The following is a 19,181-nucleotide window of genomic DNA, read 5'->3' as shown; positions in this document are numbered from 1 at the left end:
ATAAGAGTGGAGTAGTACTTGTGCAAAATTGAGAACTCTCCCAACAGTCAGTGTTATTTTAGAAATGCTAAAGCAAACTTTTGAGACTGAAATAAATGTATGGGCCTAAGCTTATTATCAGATTTGAACCTTAACTGATGAAAGTAAGAGTTTTCCTTCTTTGCTGATAACTCAGACTCAGGGCAAAGCGAGTTTTCCTGTGCTGCAAGCTAAGGTTCTAGGAGATAACACCACCTTCCTCATTAAGAGTGAGGGAATGACCCTAGAAAACAAACAGAATGGTTTGGTTCCCAGGAACTGATATAAACATGTTTTCTTCTGAATGTGTGATTTACTATAATCAAGTGTGGGAGAAACAGGTACTCAATAAGGTCAGGCCTTACCTACCTTACCATAAAAAGAGTTTATGATTCACAGAACTTTTTGCTTTTCAAGAAGAGGATTGCCCTAAAATCCAGTAATTTTTTCATTATTTAAATGTAGGCGTTTTTGTTCCTGTATGAAAGCCCCTGGAAAATCAGAGATTCCCAAATAAGGGACCTTCAGCCTTACCAAAGCTGAAACAACATGGCTAAACAAGCTGCCTATTTCTCAAGAAAAGAAATGAGACATACAGAAACGACCAGGGTTTATAATTTACAATGATCCACTAAAGGAAACTACCCTGCTCTAGATCAATTTGTATGTGACTAGAAAAGTCTGAAATTTACAGGCCTTAAAGTTTCTCAAAATGCAAAAGGATGTCTATTTCAATTGTTTAAAGTGGCTGCTAAGTGTTTTCATATAAACTTCAGGCAGAGTGGTCAAAACTCCAAAAAAAAGGTGAGAAATCATGCCAACACTTATATTGCTTTAAATGTCACAAGTCCCTTAAGAAAAACTCCAAACTCTGAAAAAAATAAAGTACAGGGTCTGCAGACAACTTAATTACAAAAAGAATTGTAATTTAAGCTCTTACTTTGCACCAAAGTATTAACTATATTTAAAAAATTAGAATGAAGAAAGCAAAATCAAAAAATATTTTTTTATGAGGAAAAGATGCTAAATGAGAGTTACCCAATCAAGTTACAAAACCTTTGTTTAAAAAGTACATTATGTAGCCAGGACATGGAAGCAACCTAAGTGTCCATCATCGGAAGAATGGCTAAAGAAGATGTGGCACATATATACAATGAAATATTACTCAGCCATAAAAAGAAACGAAATGGAGGTATTTGTAGTGAGCTGGATGGAGTTAGAGTCTGTCATACAGAGTGAAATAAGTCAGAAAGAGAAAAACAAATACAGTATGCTAACACATATATACGGAATCTAAGGGGAAAAAAAAAAGGTCATGAAGAACCTAGTGGCAAGACGGGAATAAAGACACAGACCTACTAGAGAATGGACTTGAGGATATGGGGAGGGGGAGGGGTAAGATGTGACAGGGTGAGAGAGTGGCATGGACATATATACACTACCAAATGTAAAATAGATAGCTAGTGGGAAGCAGCCGCATAGCACAGGGAGATCAGCTCGGTGCTTTGTGACCACCTAGAGGGGTGGGATAGGGAGGGTGGGAGGGAGGGAGACGCAAGAGGGAAGAGATATGGGAACATATGTATATGTATAACTGAGTCACTTTGTTATAAAGCAGAAACTAACACACCATTGTAAAGCAATTATACTCCAATAAAGATGTTAAAAAAAAAAAGTACATTATGTTATACTCTCAGGAAAAAAACAAACATAGATTATAGTATCCAAACAATTATTAATTTAAACAGTATGACTAATTTTTAACTTTGGTTTAATGTTCTCAGTTGAGTCACAAGATAAAGTTATGCAAATTGACAACAGCCCACCAATTAGCAGTCACAAAAAGGCTGAAGAGAAAAATGAAACAGAATCCAAACCTTTTTCTTTAGTAAAGGATTACTTTTCAAGAGATAGCAATAAGTTAAAGCCTTTAACGAGGCTTCCATAATAGACTTTTAACAACAAGATTTAGTAAAATTAATTCAAGAAATACATTATAATTCAGGTAATATTCCTGATTAAGGAAAACTGTTGATAAATTATTTTTTGAACTTTGGATTTCAAACTCAGTTATTTACCCTCTCTAAATTTATGACAGTTTAAAATTAAAAGGTCAACACAGGATTTAAGTTCACTCAAAAGTCTGTATTTTATTCTTTCTCCCAAAGGAAGCCACACTGAATAAAACTTCCTTTCAAACAAGGTCAATCAGACTAACAGAATCAGGTAAGTGTTAATAATAGCTAAAATAAATAGCAGCACCAGTCACTAAGGGCTTACTATGTATCAGGTGCTATTAATAAGAGCTTAAAAATCTATCTTAAAACCTCACAACAATCTTTTAAGGCAGATCACCATATTTATCATTCCCATTCTACGAGTTAAAAAGTTGAAGCTCAGGTTCAGAATTCAAATGCAATTGTGACTGCAAAGTGTATATTCTTAACCTACCATGCTACACTGCCATTACATGTAGTATGTTCAACCTGTCAGAAACCAAGGAATTTGGGGACTAAAAATGACATTGATACAAATTAATTATTTCAAATAAGGAAACATGGAGTTCCAGATACTCAATAAATTTGAGTAAAGCCAGTGTCCTCTCCAGTGTTATTTCTACACTGGAAACGATGAAACGAAGTTATTTTGTTCAGTCTTTTTTCACCCTGTATTTTTATTTTATATACACACTTGAAATATTTCACAGTAGTTATTACTTAAGGTAATTCGGTTAATACAAGAATTCAGGCTTTGGTAAAGTTAGATTTAAGTTTTGCTTCACTATTTTTTTAAATGATGACCAGAATAGAAGATTATTTTAGGTTAAATTTTAACACACAGGTGGTAAAATGTATTTCTCTCTGCTTCCACACATATTGTGCTTCACAGTAGCTGACATTCACAACATTCGAAAGAATTATCTTCTTTACAAAGGCAAAAAGAAATGTTCGTTCTTCACTTGCAATATACAGGGAAGTCAGACACACTGTAGTAGTGCCCTAGGCTAGGCTAACCATCATTTAAGTAACCAAAAACTCGAAAATTTCCCAGTACAAAATCCCTGGCTCAAGAGGTAGATGGCTAAATTTACCTAGTTAACTTAAATTCTTCTTTTTTTTTTTTTTTTTGGCTGTGCCGTGCGGCTTGCGGGATCTTAGTTCCCCAACCAGGGATTGAACCCAGGCCACAGCAGTGAAAGCACCGAGTCCTAACCGCTGATACAAATTCCAATTGTATTATAACAAAGACTTTTTAAAAAAAGATTTCTGTACTCGATTTTTTCAAAGTATAATCAAAAAAACAGGATTGTATATGCAAATCACTCATAACCTGCCTTTTCTGGACATAAAAATTCATGTTATTAAAATACTAGACTTTGATCCCAATATTAAAACCAATTCCAAACAATACTTACATTAGATACAACTGTAATAAATGCATGTGCTATAAGAAATGGCAGAGTTTCAGGAGTTCCATATTCAAAGCAGTCCTTCATGAGAGAAAGGCCATTTTTCCCACAAAACAGACATACATAACGAAGTAAATGCAATGGTACTTCTACATCCTGAAGAAAAAAGAAAATCTATTATTTTAAAACTTATCAGGAACAATTTTTATTTTATTACCAGTACTGGAAAGATACTGGTCAGACATAAACTCAAAAAGACTTACATGAACAAAAAAGTAAAATTTTCCATAAACCTAAGAATGAAAAGAGATAAACACTTACATTCATATCACAGAATGCCCCTAATATGTTGCTTTCTTGGGTTGATATATCCTGATTTAAAAAAAAAAAAAGAAAAAAAGGTAAATACAATTACATCACACTACTACATGACAATCTTTAAAAACTATGATTTTTTTAAAGACTGATTTTATAAAAACTCACCAATTGTACAATTGCTTCTCATCATGAACAGCAGTATTCCTAACTGAAGCTAATATGATTCAGTTCTAAAGTATATTTTAACTCTTCTCCAAAGAAATCTTTCTATACTATGTGCTACAAATTATTTTGCCTTCTTAAACAAAAACCTTTCCTTAAATAATTGGGGTAATTTTTGACTTAGTTAAGTGGTTTTGAAACTGTACTCGGGAATTCGCTAGAGGTACTCAAAAGTTCCACAACATGCTTTCCATACATAAGATTTAAACTACCTAAAAGCATACTCATCCACTGTTGGTGTGAATATAAGCTGGTATGACCTTGTTGGAGGATAATTTGGCAGTTACCTATCAACATTTAAAATGTACCTTCCCTTTGACCCAGCAATTCAACTTCTGGTTATTTATCCTAAACAACTAGTAAAAGTAGTGCTAGAAAATGTATGTATAATGATGCTCACTGAAACTATTTATAACATCTCAAAATTAGAAACAACTTCAATATCCATCAATAGGCTGGTTAAATAAATGGTGACATAACCATCTAGGGTCTTATGCGGCCTTCAAAAATAATAAGGTGAAACGGCATGAGGGATTATCTTTTTGGGATGATGAAAATGTTCTCAAATTGAAATGCGGTAATGGTTGCACGGATCCATAGATTTATGAAAATAATATATACTTTAAGCAAGTGATTTTTATGGTATGTAAAGTATACCTTTAAAGGGCTGTTAAAAATAAGGTGAATCAAAAAAATAAATAAGGTGAATTCCATATGCACAGGCATATAAAGGTAATATCCTGTATTTGTTAAAAACAGAATTTATGAACATGATCTAATTTTCATAAATTTTTAAATGTCTGAAAGTATCTGAACTAATTTCATAACAATTTTTTTTGACAAGAGAATGGAGAAAAAGGAAAGATTCAAGGCCTTTTAAACTCTATATTTTGTATAGTCTATTTTTTTTAGTCATACTGAAAGTGTTACTTTTATAATCAGAAAGTTAGATACTTTCAGCTGAAAAGTTAGCTGCCAAAGGAACCCATTCATTCTTTGCTGTTACCTGTTTTAAATAAAGTTTGACTGCTGAAATAAAGTTTGAAAACAACTGATTGAGAGCATACATAAAACTCTCAGAACATTTCAGAATAATCAAAAACTGTCCTAAGAGAGGTCAAAACACTTGTCAAATTAAGTGCACTAAACCTCCTTAAATGTATTCTCAAGCCTCTACTACCAGGGCCACAGTTAAAGTTTTAAGTTATTCTTAGCAAACCTTTTGTCTTCAAAAAATCCAGAATATAAGAACTCCTGTGGTATTACTAAATACGATTCATGGACCAGATGAACCATGCTGAAATATCAAACTGGAGTCAAGATTTCTAGTGCCTAACATGGACACAGCTAGAAATTCTCCTAACAGAATTCTATTCTGATGTGCAAAATGTTACTCATGGACTTGGTTATATCTATTTTAGCTACTCAGAAGATCTGTTTTACCATTTCATATTTCTACTCTGGATACATGAAGCCACTACCCTAAGGTGTTATTACAATCTCATTTTAAGTAGTATGTTAAGAGTTAACATAGATCTGTTGGTAACAATACTAGGAGCAACACTAGGAAGTCTTGCTAAAAGCTGAATCTTCTCTCAAAAGCTCTCATTATAGAGGATCCCTGAAAAGGTGTTAAGAAACCTATCAAGAATTTTTTAAGTTTTTGTTTTTTCCCCCAAAACCTCACATTTATTACATAAGATGATGGCACTCTCTTTCTAGAGCTAAACAGAGGAATATGCCTATTACTTTAAAAGATACTTTAAAACAAAGAGAAATAAATGAGTAACTAGAAAGTAATTCTATACCTAATTAAGCAAATGCTGCTCTATGATCTAACCACAAAGAATTGAAGGCTAGAGGATTAGGAATAAAATATTTGCATAAAAAGAAGTCATTGATGTTGGAATTAGATAGTAGTGATGGTTACTTATTAAAGTGTATACTTTAAAAGAGTAAATTTAAAACATTTAATTTTTTATTTTTAAAAAAAGGGTGAATTAAAAGTCAGTAGAAAGTGGCAAGAAAAAAAACCAGCCTAGATTCAAAAACTTGGAAAATATATGTATTTAATCTGCCAGAGCATATTATACCTACCTTTAACAGAAGGGCAATGATCTCTCTTCTCTCTACAATTTTTATACTCATCTCGCTCTAAGAAAAATACTTAACACTAGAGCAATACCTCATTTGATAGAATTACCTATATTATTCAGAATTAGGAAGAGAATGCCACTGGCCTCCACAAAACTTTTAATGTGAATTAATATTATTTATTTTAAATTACTACATCTTTAAAAATATTTTCAACTTCAATAGGAGGGAAAGAAGGATGGAGGGAGGAAGGGAGGAGGAGGAGAGGCTTCAAATTCCCATCTTATTCACTATTGGCAAGGGATTACAATAGTTAGTGATTAGTCTGAAACATTTGAGAAACAATGCAGTAGAATTAAGACCTGAATTCTAGAACTCTCTCAGCAATATGCTATGCAAATGTGATCAAAACTTTTAAACTTTGTAAGTCAGTTTCCTCTTACATGAAATAAGGATACTGACTAAGCTTCTAAAGTCACAGGTGTCCTGAATCTTCTCCTAGAGTCTTGGTCAATTTGTGCCTCTTAAAAAAAATAAATAAAACCAAAAATAAAAGGCCTTATCAGGAAAGGATGCATATAACAGTATGAGGGGAAGACTGGATGGACTACCTCCTTATAAAAAGGTGGAATTAAACATCTCTATAGTAAACTCCATAGCACTGCATAATAAATATTAAGTTTTCTTAAGATATCTGTGTGTATGTATATAGACACATACACATAATTTTATAATATATATGTATGCTACATCAAGGTTTTGATCAGAGACCCTTTGAAACAGCTGGCCCTTAACATATTTAATAACACGGCCAGAGGACAGAAACTAGAAATTTTAGAGTATTTATAACATCTCATTACTAAGATATTAGAAACTTGGGAAACAGCTATTATGAACAGAATATTAAAGAAGCACATATAAATTCTGTATAAGGAGATTAGAATTCTGTATAAGAATACAGAATTCTGTATAAGGAGACTCCTCCTTTATTATATCCAAAAGTGGTTTTTATTAGAATTTTACCTAAAGATTATGAAGCCACTGCTTTCAACCAAGTAGTCACATGGAATGATCCTCAAGAATAGTAATAATGGGGCATTTTATTCCACAAGGAGTGTGACTATGCCTACATTTGGAGATTATCATTTTTGAAAATCATTTTTAAAAAACTGATGAGGAAATTGATTTTGAGAGCAAAATGGCAGATTCAGTATTGCTGTAACTCTATCAAGAGATTTTTAACTGGAAAAAAAATATTTCTAAGACACTCTGCATGAATTTTACATATCTACGACCCTAACCAAACTATTTTTAGCATCTTCCAATTATCAATTTAAGGCATTAAAAACACATTCGTGTGGTGTTCCTAAGATTAAATTTTGCAGCTTTGCACAAATGGATCCCCTTTTTGTTGAAAAAGGATTCCAAGATGACATTTTTTAGAATGATTAATAAACATCTGATGTCATATAAGAGATTTATTAAAAGGTTTCTACATGGGAAGATAATAGGCTAAGAATTCTAGAAGAAAGAGCACAGTCTGATTTAAAATATTCTTATGGAGAATTCTAATAGGGAAAATACCCACCTCCTGGGCTATGTTTTTAAATAGTCTCAATTCAATGTGAAAAATTTTCAGTAAAGGACAATTTTTTTTCCAGATGAAGAAGGAAGTTTAGAGAAGTCAGAATGGAGGTTACAGAAAAAATAAGCTGGAGAAAATAGACAGCCTTAAAAAAACAAAAAGCATATGGTAGATTTGTTAATGGCCACAACTCTACCCATTCCTGGATGCACAAAAAACAGAATGTACTTAAAAGTTTAAAATGAAACTTTACCTCTCCTCCTATCCAGAGATGGAGTCTACTTCACACCCCTTTGATCTGAGCTGCCCTTGTGAATTGCTTCAACCAACACGGATGTGGTAAAGTTGATACTGTGTGGTTTCAAAGGCTGGACCTTCATAAGAGGCCTTACAGCTTTCCACTTTTGCCTTCCTGGATCAATGCTAAGACTACCATGTAAGGAAGATAGTCTACCCTAGTACAGAGGCCATGTAGAGAAAAATCCAAGGAGCCCTAAAGAGCAGCCAGCACTATCAGATGTGTGAATGAGACCATCTTGGACTTTCAAACCCATCCAACTCCCAAAATAAATGCAAGTGCGTAAGTAAGGCCATACAAAACCAGCAAAGAAATTGCCCAAGCAATACACAGAATCATGAGAAATAATTAATCACTGTTGTTTTAAGCCATTATTATAATACATTATCACATAACTGTTTCAATTCCTGCTATCTGTAGAAATAATGCCATTATCTAAATACCTAAGATGGGTTACTGATCTCCTGGAAAGGCTTGTATAAATATCACTAGTGGAGGAGGGAAGGAGGGAAAGGGGGGGGGGGAGGGAGGGAGGGAGGGGAAAAAATCACTAGTGAAATAAGTAAAGCATTTTGACATACAAAAGAAAATACTATTATTTAAAACTAGTAATTACAGATAATTTGTTAAGCATTTTTTCTTTACAAAAGAAATTCCAAATTCTGTTAACCTATGTTTCTAAGAATGAAATTCAAAACTCTACGTGCTTCTTTTTCCTCAGTTACCACTTTTTGAAAGAGTCACAGTAAATAGAGCATAGATCTACATCAGCAAAATGTCTATCACTGACAGTTTAATTTTATGAGTTCAATTTATAAATCTTTCCTTAATAGAACTATGCTGAGCAAATGTTCAACACAAGTTGCTACAGAAATGGTCTGAAGAAATCTGAAATAATTTTTATAATGATAGTGATTTTTATAATTTTTTCCATCAATAATGACTAGCTTCATATTTATTCATACGTGAGAAATTACCAACATAACCATGACTTGGCATTACTTAAAATTCACAATACCTATTTTTACATACCTCTATAGTAGGATGAGTATTATGTTTGTAAGCAGTATATAAGGGAAACTGAATTTGAAAAATTTTTGCCACACATAGTAACAGTTTTTCCTTCTCATCTGTATTCCATAAACTAAAAGGATCAGAGCTCTTTGAAGATTCCTCCTCAGTCAAATTACAAATTCTTGTAGAGTTTGATTTTTTTTCTATTGATTTTTGTCTTTCTGTACTTCCTTCATTACACTCTCTTTCTATATTCAGTGGTTCTTCCGCTTGATTACTCTCATCTTGCCACGTGGAATCTATGTTAATAGTAGTACAATGTTTACAAAGCTGGTCCCGGAGCACTTGAACTTGGGCAATCACTAAGTTAATAAGTGCACACACTACTTGGTTAAAAATCTCCAAATGCTTATATTCTTTGAAGCAGCATAGACATTGCCTATAAGAGAAAAAAAAATTTTCAATAAATCAATGCTTCCTAGAGAGGCAACAATTATATCTTTCTAAAAAGTAATATAAAAAAACAAATACTAAAATATCTTTTGAATAATTTAATTTCCTCCTTCCTGGTAGAGTAGCACTATAATAACTTAAAAAGATAGCATCACACCAAAAACTGGTACTGGTAAAAAGTCACCATATTAGGTCGACAGCTATCATCTTCAGTTTTATGTACGTATTTATCTGTCCCTCTAGACAAAGAAGTATTTAAGAACAAGAATTATGGCTATATCTTTGCTTCTCTAAGTACTAAGTACTCAATACATGTTTAATAAATATCAGGAAACTGGCTATAATAAAATACCTTATTAGTAAACCTAGCTCATTATTTTACATAAGGGATTTTGTTGTCAACTAATAAAAAGCTACATTTAAAAATAATTTGCTTGGGACTTCCCTGGCAGTCCAGTGGTTAAGACTCCACACTGCCACTGCAGGGGGCACGGGTTCAATCCCTGATTGGGGAACTAAGATCCTGCATGCCATACCACACGGTGCTGCTGATAATAATAATAATAATAATTCGCTTGAAGGCTACTTAGGAGGGACATTCCTATCCTATCTGACAGATCAAAAGTGTTTAAAGAACACACACACAACACACACACACACACACACACACACACACACACACTCTCTCTCTCTCTCACTTCAGCTCCAGTAAAAAAAAACAAAAATAAATAAAAATAATAAGAGTCAGTAATTATTACATACAAATCTAGTTCTCTTAGACATGTTCAGTTAGTAGCACAATGCCTGGCATATTGTGGATAATCAAAGGGGTCTGGTGAATCAGTAAGTAAATAATACACAGTACCAGGTTACAATGTATCCAATAACAGATGACAAGCAACTATCACTTAAAATTTGCACCTAGTTATATTATCAAAACAAATCAAAACTCTTATTGTACCAAATAGATCACCAACTTCCTGTATGACCATGTAAGAATAACTTCATTTCTCCAGGTGTGGCAGATTTGAAGTATGGCCACAAATTCTTTAATACTACTCTTCCCTTTAAAAGGTGAAGCCCAATTTTCCTCCCCTTGAATGTGGACCGGACTTAATGACTGGCTTCCAATAAATAGATGTGGCAGAAATGACAGTGTATGACATCTGAGACTAGGTTATAAAAGACATTACCACTTCTGGCTTGCTCTCTTTTGGGTCACTCACTCTGGGGGAAGCCAGCTATCATGAAAAACACTCAAGGAGGCCATGGCAAGGGCCACATGAGAAAAAACTGAGTCCTCCCACTAACAACCAGCACCAACTTGCCAAACATGGAAGTGAGTCAACTTGGAAATAGATCTTCCAGTCCCACGTAAGGTCATCCAAAGATGACCATAACCTGGCCAAATCTTGACTACAACCTTATAAGAAATCCAAGCCAGAACCAACCAACTAAACCACTCCCAAACTCCTACCCATAAAATGATTGATGATAAATGTTTATAATTGAGATAATAAACATATCTCTGAGGATAACAAATGTTTACTGTTGTTTTAAACATTACTTTTGGAGTACCTTGTTACACAGAAATGCATAAATGATACATCAGGACTATTTTCTCCATGGCAAAATGAAAGGGATTTTATCTCTAAGGCCTCCTCCAGTTTTAAATTCTATAATATCACAATTTCTACAAGAAGAAAAATAAACACATTACTCAACATTTTTCTGATGAGTAGCTTCTTCCTTTAAGTTTAGGAAAAACCAAGTTCAAAGTGAAGGATCATACATTTGACTATCTTTAGTGAAAATGAAATCTGAGTTTCCCCTCAAAAAACAACCTTGAGGTCAGATTTTGGATTAGGAAAGCCAAAGAGCTAGTCAAATTTACTATAAAAGTGCACTGTCAGAGATGGATCTAGAGATTATCATACTAAGTGAAGTAAGTAAGAAAAAGACAAATATCATATGATAATCACTTATATGTGGAATCTAAAAAAATGATACAAATGAACTTATTTACAAAAGACTCACAGACTTCGAAAACAAATTTATGGTTACCAAAGGGGAAAGGTGGACCAAAGGGGAAAGGTGGGGTGAGGGATAAATTAGGAGTTTGGGATTAACACATATATACAACTATATATAAAATAGATAGGGACTTCCCTAGTTGTCCAGTGGTTAAGAATCCATCTTCCAATGTAGGGGACACAGGTTTGATCACTGGTCAGGGAACTGAGATCCCACACACCTCAGGGCAACTAAGCCCACGCACCGCAGCTACCGAGCCTGCGAGCCACAGCTAGAGAAGCCCACACACCGCAACGAAAGATCCCGCATGCTGCAACTAAGACCCAACACAGCCAAATAAATAAATAAATAAAATCTTAAAAAAAAAAATCAATGAGGACCTACTGTATAGCACAGGGAACTCTACTCAATACTCTGTAACAACCTATATGGGAAAAGAATCTGAAAAAAGAAAGGATATGTGTATAAATTAATCACTTTGCTATACACCTGAAACTAACACAATATTGTAAATCAACTATCCTCCAAAATAAAAAAAAATTAAGTTAAAACATAATAACAAAATAAGATAAAATAAAATAAAATTTTAAAATAAAATAAAAAGTTTTAAATAAAATAATAATTCACTGTCAGGAAATGGGTATTAAACTGCTTGATAACTGACTAGGAAACTAATCTTAAAAGACAAAAATGAGTGAATTCCCTGGTGGTCCAGTAGTTAGGACTCCATGCTCTCACTGCTGAGGGCCTGGGTTCGATCCCTAGTTGGGGAACGAAAATCCCACAAGCCATGCAGTACTGCCAAAGGCAAAAATGATATATGAACAAAGTAACAGGTAAACTGGATCTAGGTCCTTACAGACACAAACATACAACTTCAAGGAGAGTTGAGAATCTAAGTAAAGACACACATACACACACACACATCGTTAAAATAATTATATATTATGTAAATTACACATTTTATTGTATATTCAATTCTGAGAAGTCTAGGTATTTGAATCCTCAATATAGCATTTCTCTCTATATCCACACCCACAATGCAAGGAGGGGAAATAATTTTTTTTTTAATAAAAACAACACTTTCAGGTAAGCCCAATCTGATTTTACAAACAAATTTATTTCTTTTCTGTTCTAAATCACACTACAAATAGACTAAAGGAAAAAAAGTCATAGAAGAGATAATAGAAGAAAAGATGACAGCAAGAAATTGTGGATGATAGAAAAGGGAGGAATAGTAAGTGACAGTGTGGAATAAACAAACTTGGAAGGGGTCACAGAAGAACATATCAGCAAAAAGATTCACCCCACAGAACACTGGAAAAGCACATTAAAGAGCTTCAGATACCTCTGAAGGCAGAAATGAAGCATAATAGAAAACAGGACTAAATGAAAGGTACTGTTAAAACCTGCAGGCTCCCATTCCAGATGGCAAGGATACTATTCCTACCTGACCCAGGGAAATAATAAGTTCTTTCTGTACATAAAATGAACAAGATAAATTCAGGAACATCAGATACTGAAGAAGGCAGAGATACAAGAAACTGAAAGTGAGAGAATTAAGTAAAATTATGACTGAATGGTGAACCTCCCCAAGTACCCTTAACCTGCCCAACCACCAGATTAATGTACCTCAAGGGGAAAGACTTGGAAAATACGAACAATCTAAGAGAAAAAGGCCATTTATCCTATAATAAAGTCTGCTCACCATTTTACCATCATACAGTATAGGCCAACATCTGAGATGCTCCATTCACACAGAACTTGCAATCCATTTTTCACGGGCCCTCTCTTAACCATGAAAGGATAGCCAAGGATAATAAGACTTTCAAGAAAAGCTGCATCACTAAAGGCAGATCAAAGCAAACAGTAAAAAGAAATTTAGAGGAAGAAGATAAAATGCAGGAAGAAAAAAGGTTTTAATTAATTTATATCCTCAGAGACATGAAAGATACTGGATCACTGAAACAAGAACAGAATACTATTAAAAAATGCATTCCAATTACGAAACAGAGCCCTTTAATGTGTACAAATATGCATTATATATAGTTTTTGCATATATATCATTCACAACTTTAAAACCAATTAAAATTACAGCAATTTGTAAAATTCAGTAGAAGGTCCAGAGGTAAAACTGGAGAAATATCCCAGAAAGTAGACTAGACAAAGAAAGATAATGGGAAGAAAAAGAAAAACAAATCATCAATTAAAGAGGTACAATATCTGACTAATAATATTTCCAAGAAGACAGCAGAAAATACAGAGGTGAGGGGCTTCCCTGGTGGCGCAGTGGTTGGGAGTCCGCCTGCCAATGCAGGGGACACGGGTTCGAGCCCTGGTCTGGGAGGATCCCACACGCCGCAGAGCAGCTGGGCCTGTGAGCCACAATTACTGAGCCTGCGCGTCTGGAGCCTGTGCTCCGCGGCAAGAGAGGCCCCGATAGTGAGAGGCCCGCGCACTGCGATGAAGAGTGGCCCCCACTTGCCACAACTAGAGAAAGCCCTCGCACAGAAACGAAGACCCAACACAGCCATAAATAAATAAATAAATAAAATTAAAAAAAAAAAAATACAGAGGTGAGGAAAGTATGAAACAAAAAAAAAATTTTCAGAACTGAAAACCCACTAAAACACATACCATCATGAAATTTCTGAAGCCAAGGAGGGATAAAGATCCTAAAAGCTTTCAGGGAGAGTTAAAAGAGTGACAAGAAAAAGCTCAGGAATAAAAAACAGCTCATACTTTCTCCTAAGTAATATTGGAAGATGAAATACAATGGGGGCTTCCCTGGTGGCGCAGTGGTTGAGAATCTGCCTGCTAATGCAGGGGACACGGGTTCGAGCCCTGGTCTGGGAAGATCCCACATGCTGCGGAGCAACTAGGCCCGTGAGCCACAACTACTGAGCCTGCGCGTCTGGAGCCTGTGCTCCGCAACAAGAGAGGCCGCGATAGTGAGAGGCCCGCACATCGCAATGAAGAGTGGCCCCCGCTTGCCACAACTAGAGGAAGCCCTCGCACAGAAACGAAGACCCAACACAGCCAAATAAATAAATAAATAAATAAATAACAATTAAAGGTGCTAATAATTAAAAAAAAAAAATGGAATAACACTTTCAAAATTCTGAGAGAAAATAATTTTCTATCTACAATTCTGTATCCAACAAAAGTTATCAATAAAAGTAACGGTAGAAGAGACATTCTTTTAGGCCAGAAAGGTCTAAAAACCATTTGTCTCCCATGTACCTTTTCTCAGAAAAGATGTCATCCTAACAAAACAAAGAAGTAAACCAATAAAGATGGCATAGAATCCAGTAAACGGGAGATCCAATATAATAGAAAAGCAAAAGAATTTCAAGGATGATCTGAAGAGAATATAGCTGTTTCAGTAACACTACTGAGAAATCAATACAGATTGGAGTAGGAAGATAAAAGCCAAAAGAGATGGAGGGAAGGTAAGAAAATAACAGATCACGTAATGATGTATAAAAATGTAAAAACTAGTACTAAGAAGGGCTGGAGAGTTTGGGAAAAATTAGTGATCCACACCTAGAAAATTAATCAAATGAAGAGCAAGACATTAAACTCTATGAAACAAAGAATGAAAACAAAAGAAAAACAATTTATATCTTATAAAATATAAAATGAACCACAGAATCTTTTTTGGCTAATAACTGAGCAATTATTTTTGTTCTTAGAACTACCTCAAGAACTGATGTAACTATATTGAGAGGATGGGGAAGGGTAAATGGGTGAAATCTTTATATATCACAAAAGGAAGTTCACAGATTATACCTAAAATTGACAGATAAAGCAACAGCAATATAATATTATTATTTCAGAACATAAAAGTTAATATCAAAACCAACATCTCAAAAAAGTTGAAAACAGAAATGGGGCTGAGGAGATAGGGGACAATGGACTTTTTATATTATAGGCCCTTTCCTACCATTTTATTTTTTAAACTCTGTACATACTGTATTTGTACACCAATATCATACATTACCTTTCACTATCTGAGCTTATCCTATTTTCTTCTCAGTCTTTCCCGTTATTACCCGCCTGATAAGACTTTATTACCTAAGTAGAGTTACATGCTGCCTATATGAGTGGAATACGCTTACATTTAAGAACACACAATGAGGGGGCCTCCCTGGTGGTGCAGTGGTTAAGAATCCGCCTGCCAGTGCAGGGGACACAGGTTCGAGCCCTGGTCCGGGAAGATCCCACATGCCGCGGAGCAACTAAGCCCGTGCGTCACCACTACTGAGCCTGTGCTCTAGAGCCCGTGAGCCACAACTACTGAGCCTGTGTGCCACAACTACTGAGCCCGCATGCCTAGAGCCCATGCTCTGCAACAAGAGAAGCCACCGCGATGAGAAGCCTGTGCACGGCAACGAAAAGTAGCCCCCACTCGCCACAACTAGAGGAAACCCGCGTGTAGCAACGAAGACCCAACGGAGCCAAAAATAAATAAATAAAAAATAAAATAAAATACAACTGGGAATTCTCCGGCGGTCCAGTGGTTAGGACTCCATGCTTTCACTGCAGGGGACACGGGTTCCTACCCTGGTCAAGGAACTAAGATCCCACAAGCCGTGTGGCACGGCCAAAAACAAAAAATAAAAATATAAAACAAAATACAACTGACAAAGTTACTCTTCAAAATACATAAAGATGCATACCTCTGTGTCCAGGAATTGATATAAGCAAATATTTTGAGAGTATGTTCCTTTCTGAGCTGCAGTCCATCACCACCTTCTATATCGGATACTGAAAGAAAATAGAAAAAGTACCTTTTAAATTATGAATAAATAATGCCAAACCAATATTAAAGCCAATAGGGACTTCCCTGGTGGTCCAATGGTTAAGACTCCACGCTTCCACTGCAGGAGGCATGGGTTCAATCCCCAGCCGGGGAACTAAGATCCCCATGTGCCACAAGACACGGCCAAAACAAAAACAAAAAAAGCCAACACTTAAAAAAAAAGCTAGATTTACAAATACAAATATTTCCAATAATTTTTTTTTTTTTTGCTTTCACTAAAGAAAATAAATCTTGGTTAATTATTGACCAATTTGATGCTAACTTTGTCTCAGAGAGACTCAGGAATTAGAAACACTGAGTACTTCTAAAAGAAGGAATACAAGTGGGGCTAAAAAATATTAAAGTCTTATTAAGAAGCAGTTAGACAAACCCTCATCCCCCTTCCCTGCCCCCCTCACCTCCCCCAACACACACACACACACACACACACACACACACACACACACACACGATCTCTAAAAGACTATGTTTCCTCTCTGGAGATGTTGAACCAGAGAGAGCTGGGTTTTGCACAATCAGGTAGCTGAAAGCCAGGAGGTATCATACTGAAAACATTTACTCTCTCTGTACAGGCATTTCCTACTGTGTCACGTAAGCACTGCTGAGAAGCCTCATGTGATATAAAATCTTGCAATAAAGAAAATGAGACTAACAATAAAATATTAGAAGCAGACTACTCAAAACCTATGAAACTTTATAACCAGAACACTGACAAAACCAATAACTAGTCTGATTTAAAATTTAAAAAAATACTAGCACAGTTAAATCTCTATTGGTATCTGCACTAACCATTGTCAATCAATCTTCTGCAACTTTAAACCATAAGGTTCATGCTTCATCTTTTGATATGAAGGTGCCTGAGGGCATTCAATTCTAATAAAGATCATTTCCAAAAAAAAATTAAAGATCAAATATAACCATTCTCATGGCTCCATCATTTTAATGACTTGGCACCTACTTCCTTCTCCACCCAGCTCTACAAAGCAGAAAACACAGGGGTCCTTGAAGGCAATAAACCAATCACTGTATGCACAAGAAGGCATTTTTGAGGAATGTCAGCTTTGTTACTGTTTTCTCATATACCAGTAGGGTCTTCTCTTTAATCACAAGAAAGCTTGCATGATCACTATAAAACATTAATGTGATGGGGGAAATCCCATATGAACCATTAAGATGTTCCATCATATTAATATCATCCCTCTATTTACCAACTGCATATAGCTTAATTTTCGTTTTAAAAAAAAACTCACCTTGTTCTAGATCAGACTATATATTCAATGTTGAGACTTACGGCACTCTTCCCCTACTCAGCTCCAGAAATGCTTGAAGTCCAAGTAGGAGGTTGGAAGATTTCTCTCTGATAATACTGACTAGACCAAGGCGGGTAAAAAAATTCTCTTGGCAGAGAAGGAAAAATCACAGGGCAAGAGTATATGCCAAACAAATGGGTAACAAGGTAAACAGCACCTGAGGCGGCCCTGGAAGCCAAAGACACTAATGCCCATCAGGGAGAAGATCCCAACAACAAAACCTAGCAACCATGACAGAGTAAGACGTAGTGGGGGATAAGATAAGGTAACTACTAAAAGCAAGCTCTTGGTTTGTGTGATTTCATCAACAAGAAGAGAACACAGTGCACAGTAACAGTTTTCCTTCCCCGGCCTGAAAACACAGGGAACAGAGTGGTTGCAAGGATCATATCCTTCTCTAACACAAAACACAAATGGCACACATTCTGGGAAACACATATGTGAGGTGAGAAACATGTACCCCACATGAGGCCCACCTGGCAACCTAACTGCTCACCAACATAAGCTTACTATTTCATTATATCTACCCCATAACCAGAAAGGGAAGGGAAGTACATCTTATCAGAGCCAGACAAAATAGACCTCTCCAGACAGACAGCAAACATCATACTCAATAGTGAAAGACTGAAAGCTTCTCCTCTATGATCAGGATCAAGACAAAGTAGCTGCTTTCACAACTTCTATTCAACACAGTATTGGAAGTTCTACTCAGACCAATTAGGCAAGAAGAAGAAATTGCAAAGGAAGTACTAAAATTACCTCTATTCATGTGTGGCATGATTTTATATGTAGGAAATGCTATAGTCCACACAAACACACACACACAACTGTTAGAATAAATGATTTCAGTAAAGTGACAAGACACAAAGTCAACGCATAAAATTCCACCGCATTTCTATATACTAACAATGAACAATCTGAAAAGGAAATTAAGAACACAAGTATCAAAAAGAATAAAAAACTTAGGAATAAACTAAACCAGGGAGGCGAAAGACTTGAAAACTGACAACTACAAAAAGTTGCTGAAAGATATCAGGTACAAATAAATAGGAACAAATCTCATATTCATGGAACATTTAACATCGTTAAACGTCAATAATGTCCGAACTGATCTATAGAGTCAATACAATCTCTACCAAAATCCCAACGTTTTTGCAGAAATGGGAAATTCTACCCTTAAACTTGTATGGAATTTCAAGGGACCCCAAATAACCAAAACAATCTTGAAAAACAAGAACAAAGTTGGAAGACTCAAATTTCATGATTTCAAAACTAAGTACACAAACAAAAACCACAATGAGATATCACTTCACACCCCTTAGGATGGCTACTGTTAAAAAAAATCATAAAATAACAAGTATAGATGAGGATATGTAGAAAGTGAAACCCTTGAGCACTGTTGGTGGGAATAATAATTGGTGCAATTAGTATTGAAAAGAATACAGCAGTTCCTCAAAAAATTTTAAAACGAATTACCATATGATTCAGCAATCCCACTTTTGGGTATATATATGAAAAAAGAATTGAAAGCAGAACCTCAAAGAGATATCTGTACACCTATGTTCACAGCAGCATTATTCACAATCGGCAAGAGACATAAG

At 35.3% G+C, this 19,181-nt stretch overlaps 1 protein-coding gene and 2 long non-coding RNA genes across 15 annotated transcripts in view; 2 read left to right on the top strand and 1 right to left on the bottom strand.

Annotated features, from left to right (window-relative positions):
• Window positions 1-19,181, bottom strand: part of USP34 (ubiquitin specific peptidase 34) — a 231,515-nt gene that overhangs the window by 173,950 nt on the left and 38,384 nt on the right. For all 13 annotated transcript variants that reach the window (XR_014253950.1, XM_082426527.1, XM_082426526.1 and 10 more), the window contains exons 2-5: window positions 16,128-16,215; window positions 8,977-9,397; window positions 3,749-3,799; window positions 3,434-3,583 (exon numbers count right to left, since the gene is read on the bottom strand). Coding sequence is in view for 12 of the 13 variants with exons in the window: in XM_082426527.1 (XP_082282653.1) it covers window positions 3,434-3,583; window positions 3,749-3,799; window positions 8,977-9,397; window positions 16,128-16,215 (710 nt within the window). In the remaining variant the exon portion in view is untranslated. The remainder of the gene's footprint in view (window positions 1-3,433; window positions 3,584-3,748; window positions 3,800-8,976; window positions 9,398-16,127; window positions 16,216-19,181) is intronic.
• Window positions 1-19,181, top strand: part of LOC309643713 — a 129,826-nt gene that overhangs the window by 85,696 nt on the left and 24,949 nt on the right. The gene's annotated exons all lie outside the window — the stretch shown is intronic.
• On the top strand, window positions 9,405-14,516 carry LOC309643716. The gene is made up of 2 exons (XR_014254023.1): window positions 9,405-13,710; window positions 14,022-14,516. It is a non-coding gene; the product is annotated as an uncharacterized lncRNA (long non-coding RNA).

This window comes from Balaenoptera physalus (genome assembly GCF_965194825.1).
Source record: "Balaenoptera physalus genome assembly, chromosome: 15".
NCBI lineage: Eukaryota > Metazoa > Chordata > Mammalia > Artiodactyla > Balaenopteridae > Balaenoptera > Balaenoptera physalus.
The sequence above is the reverse complement of the archived record's forward strand: the minus strand, read 5'-3'. Positions and strand labels throughout refer to the sequence as shown.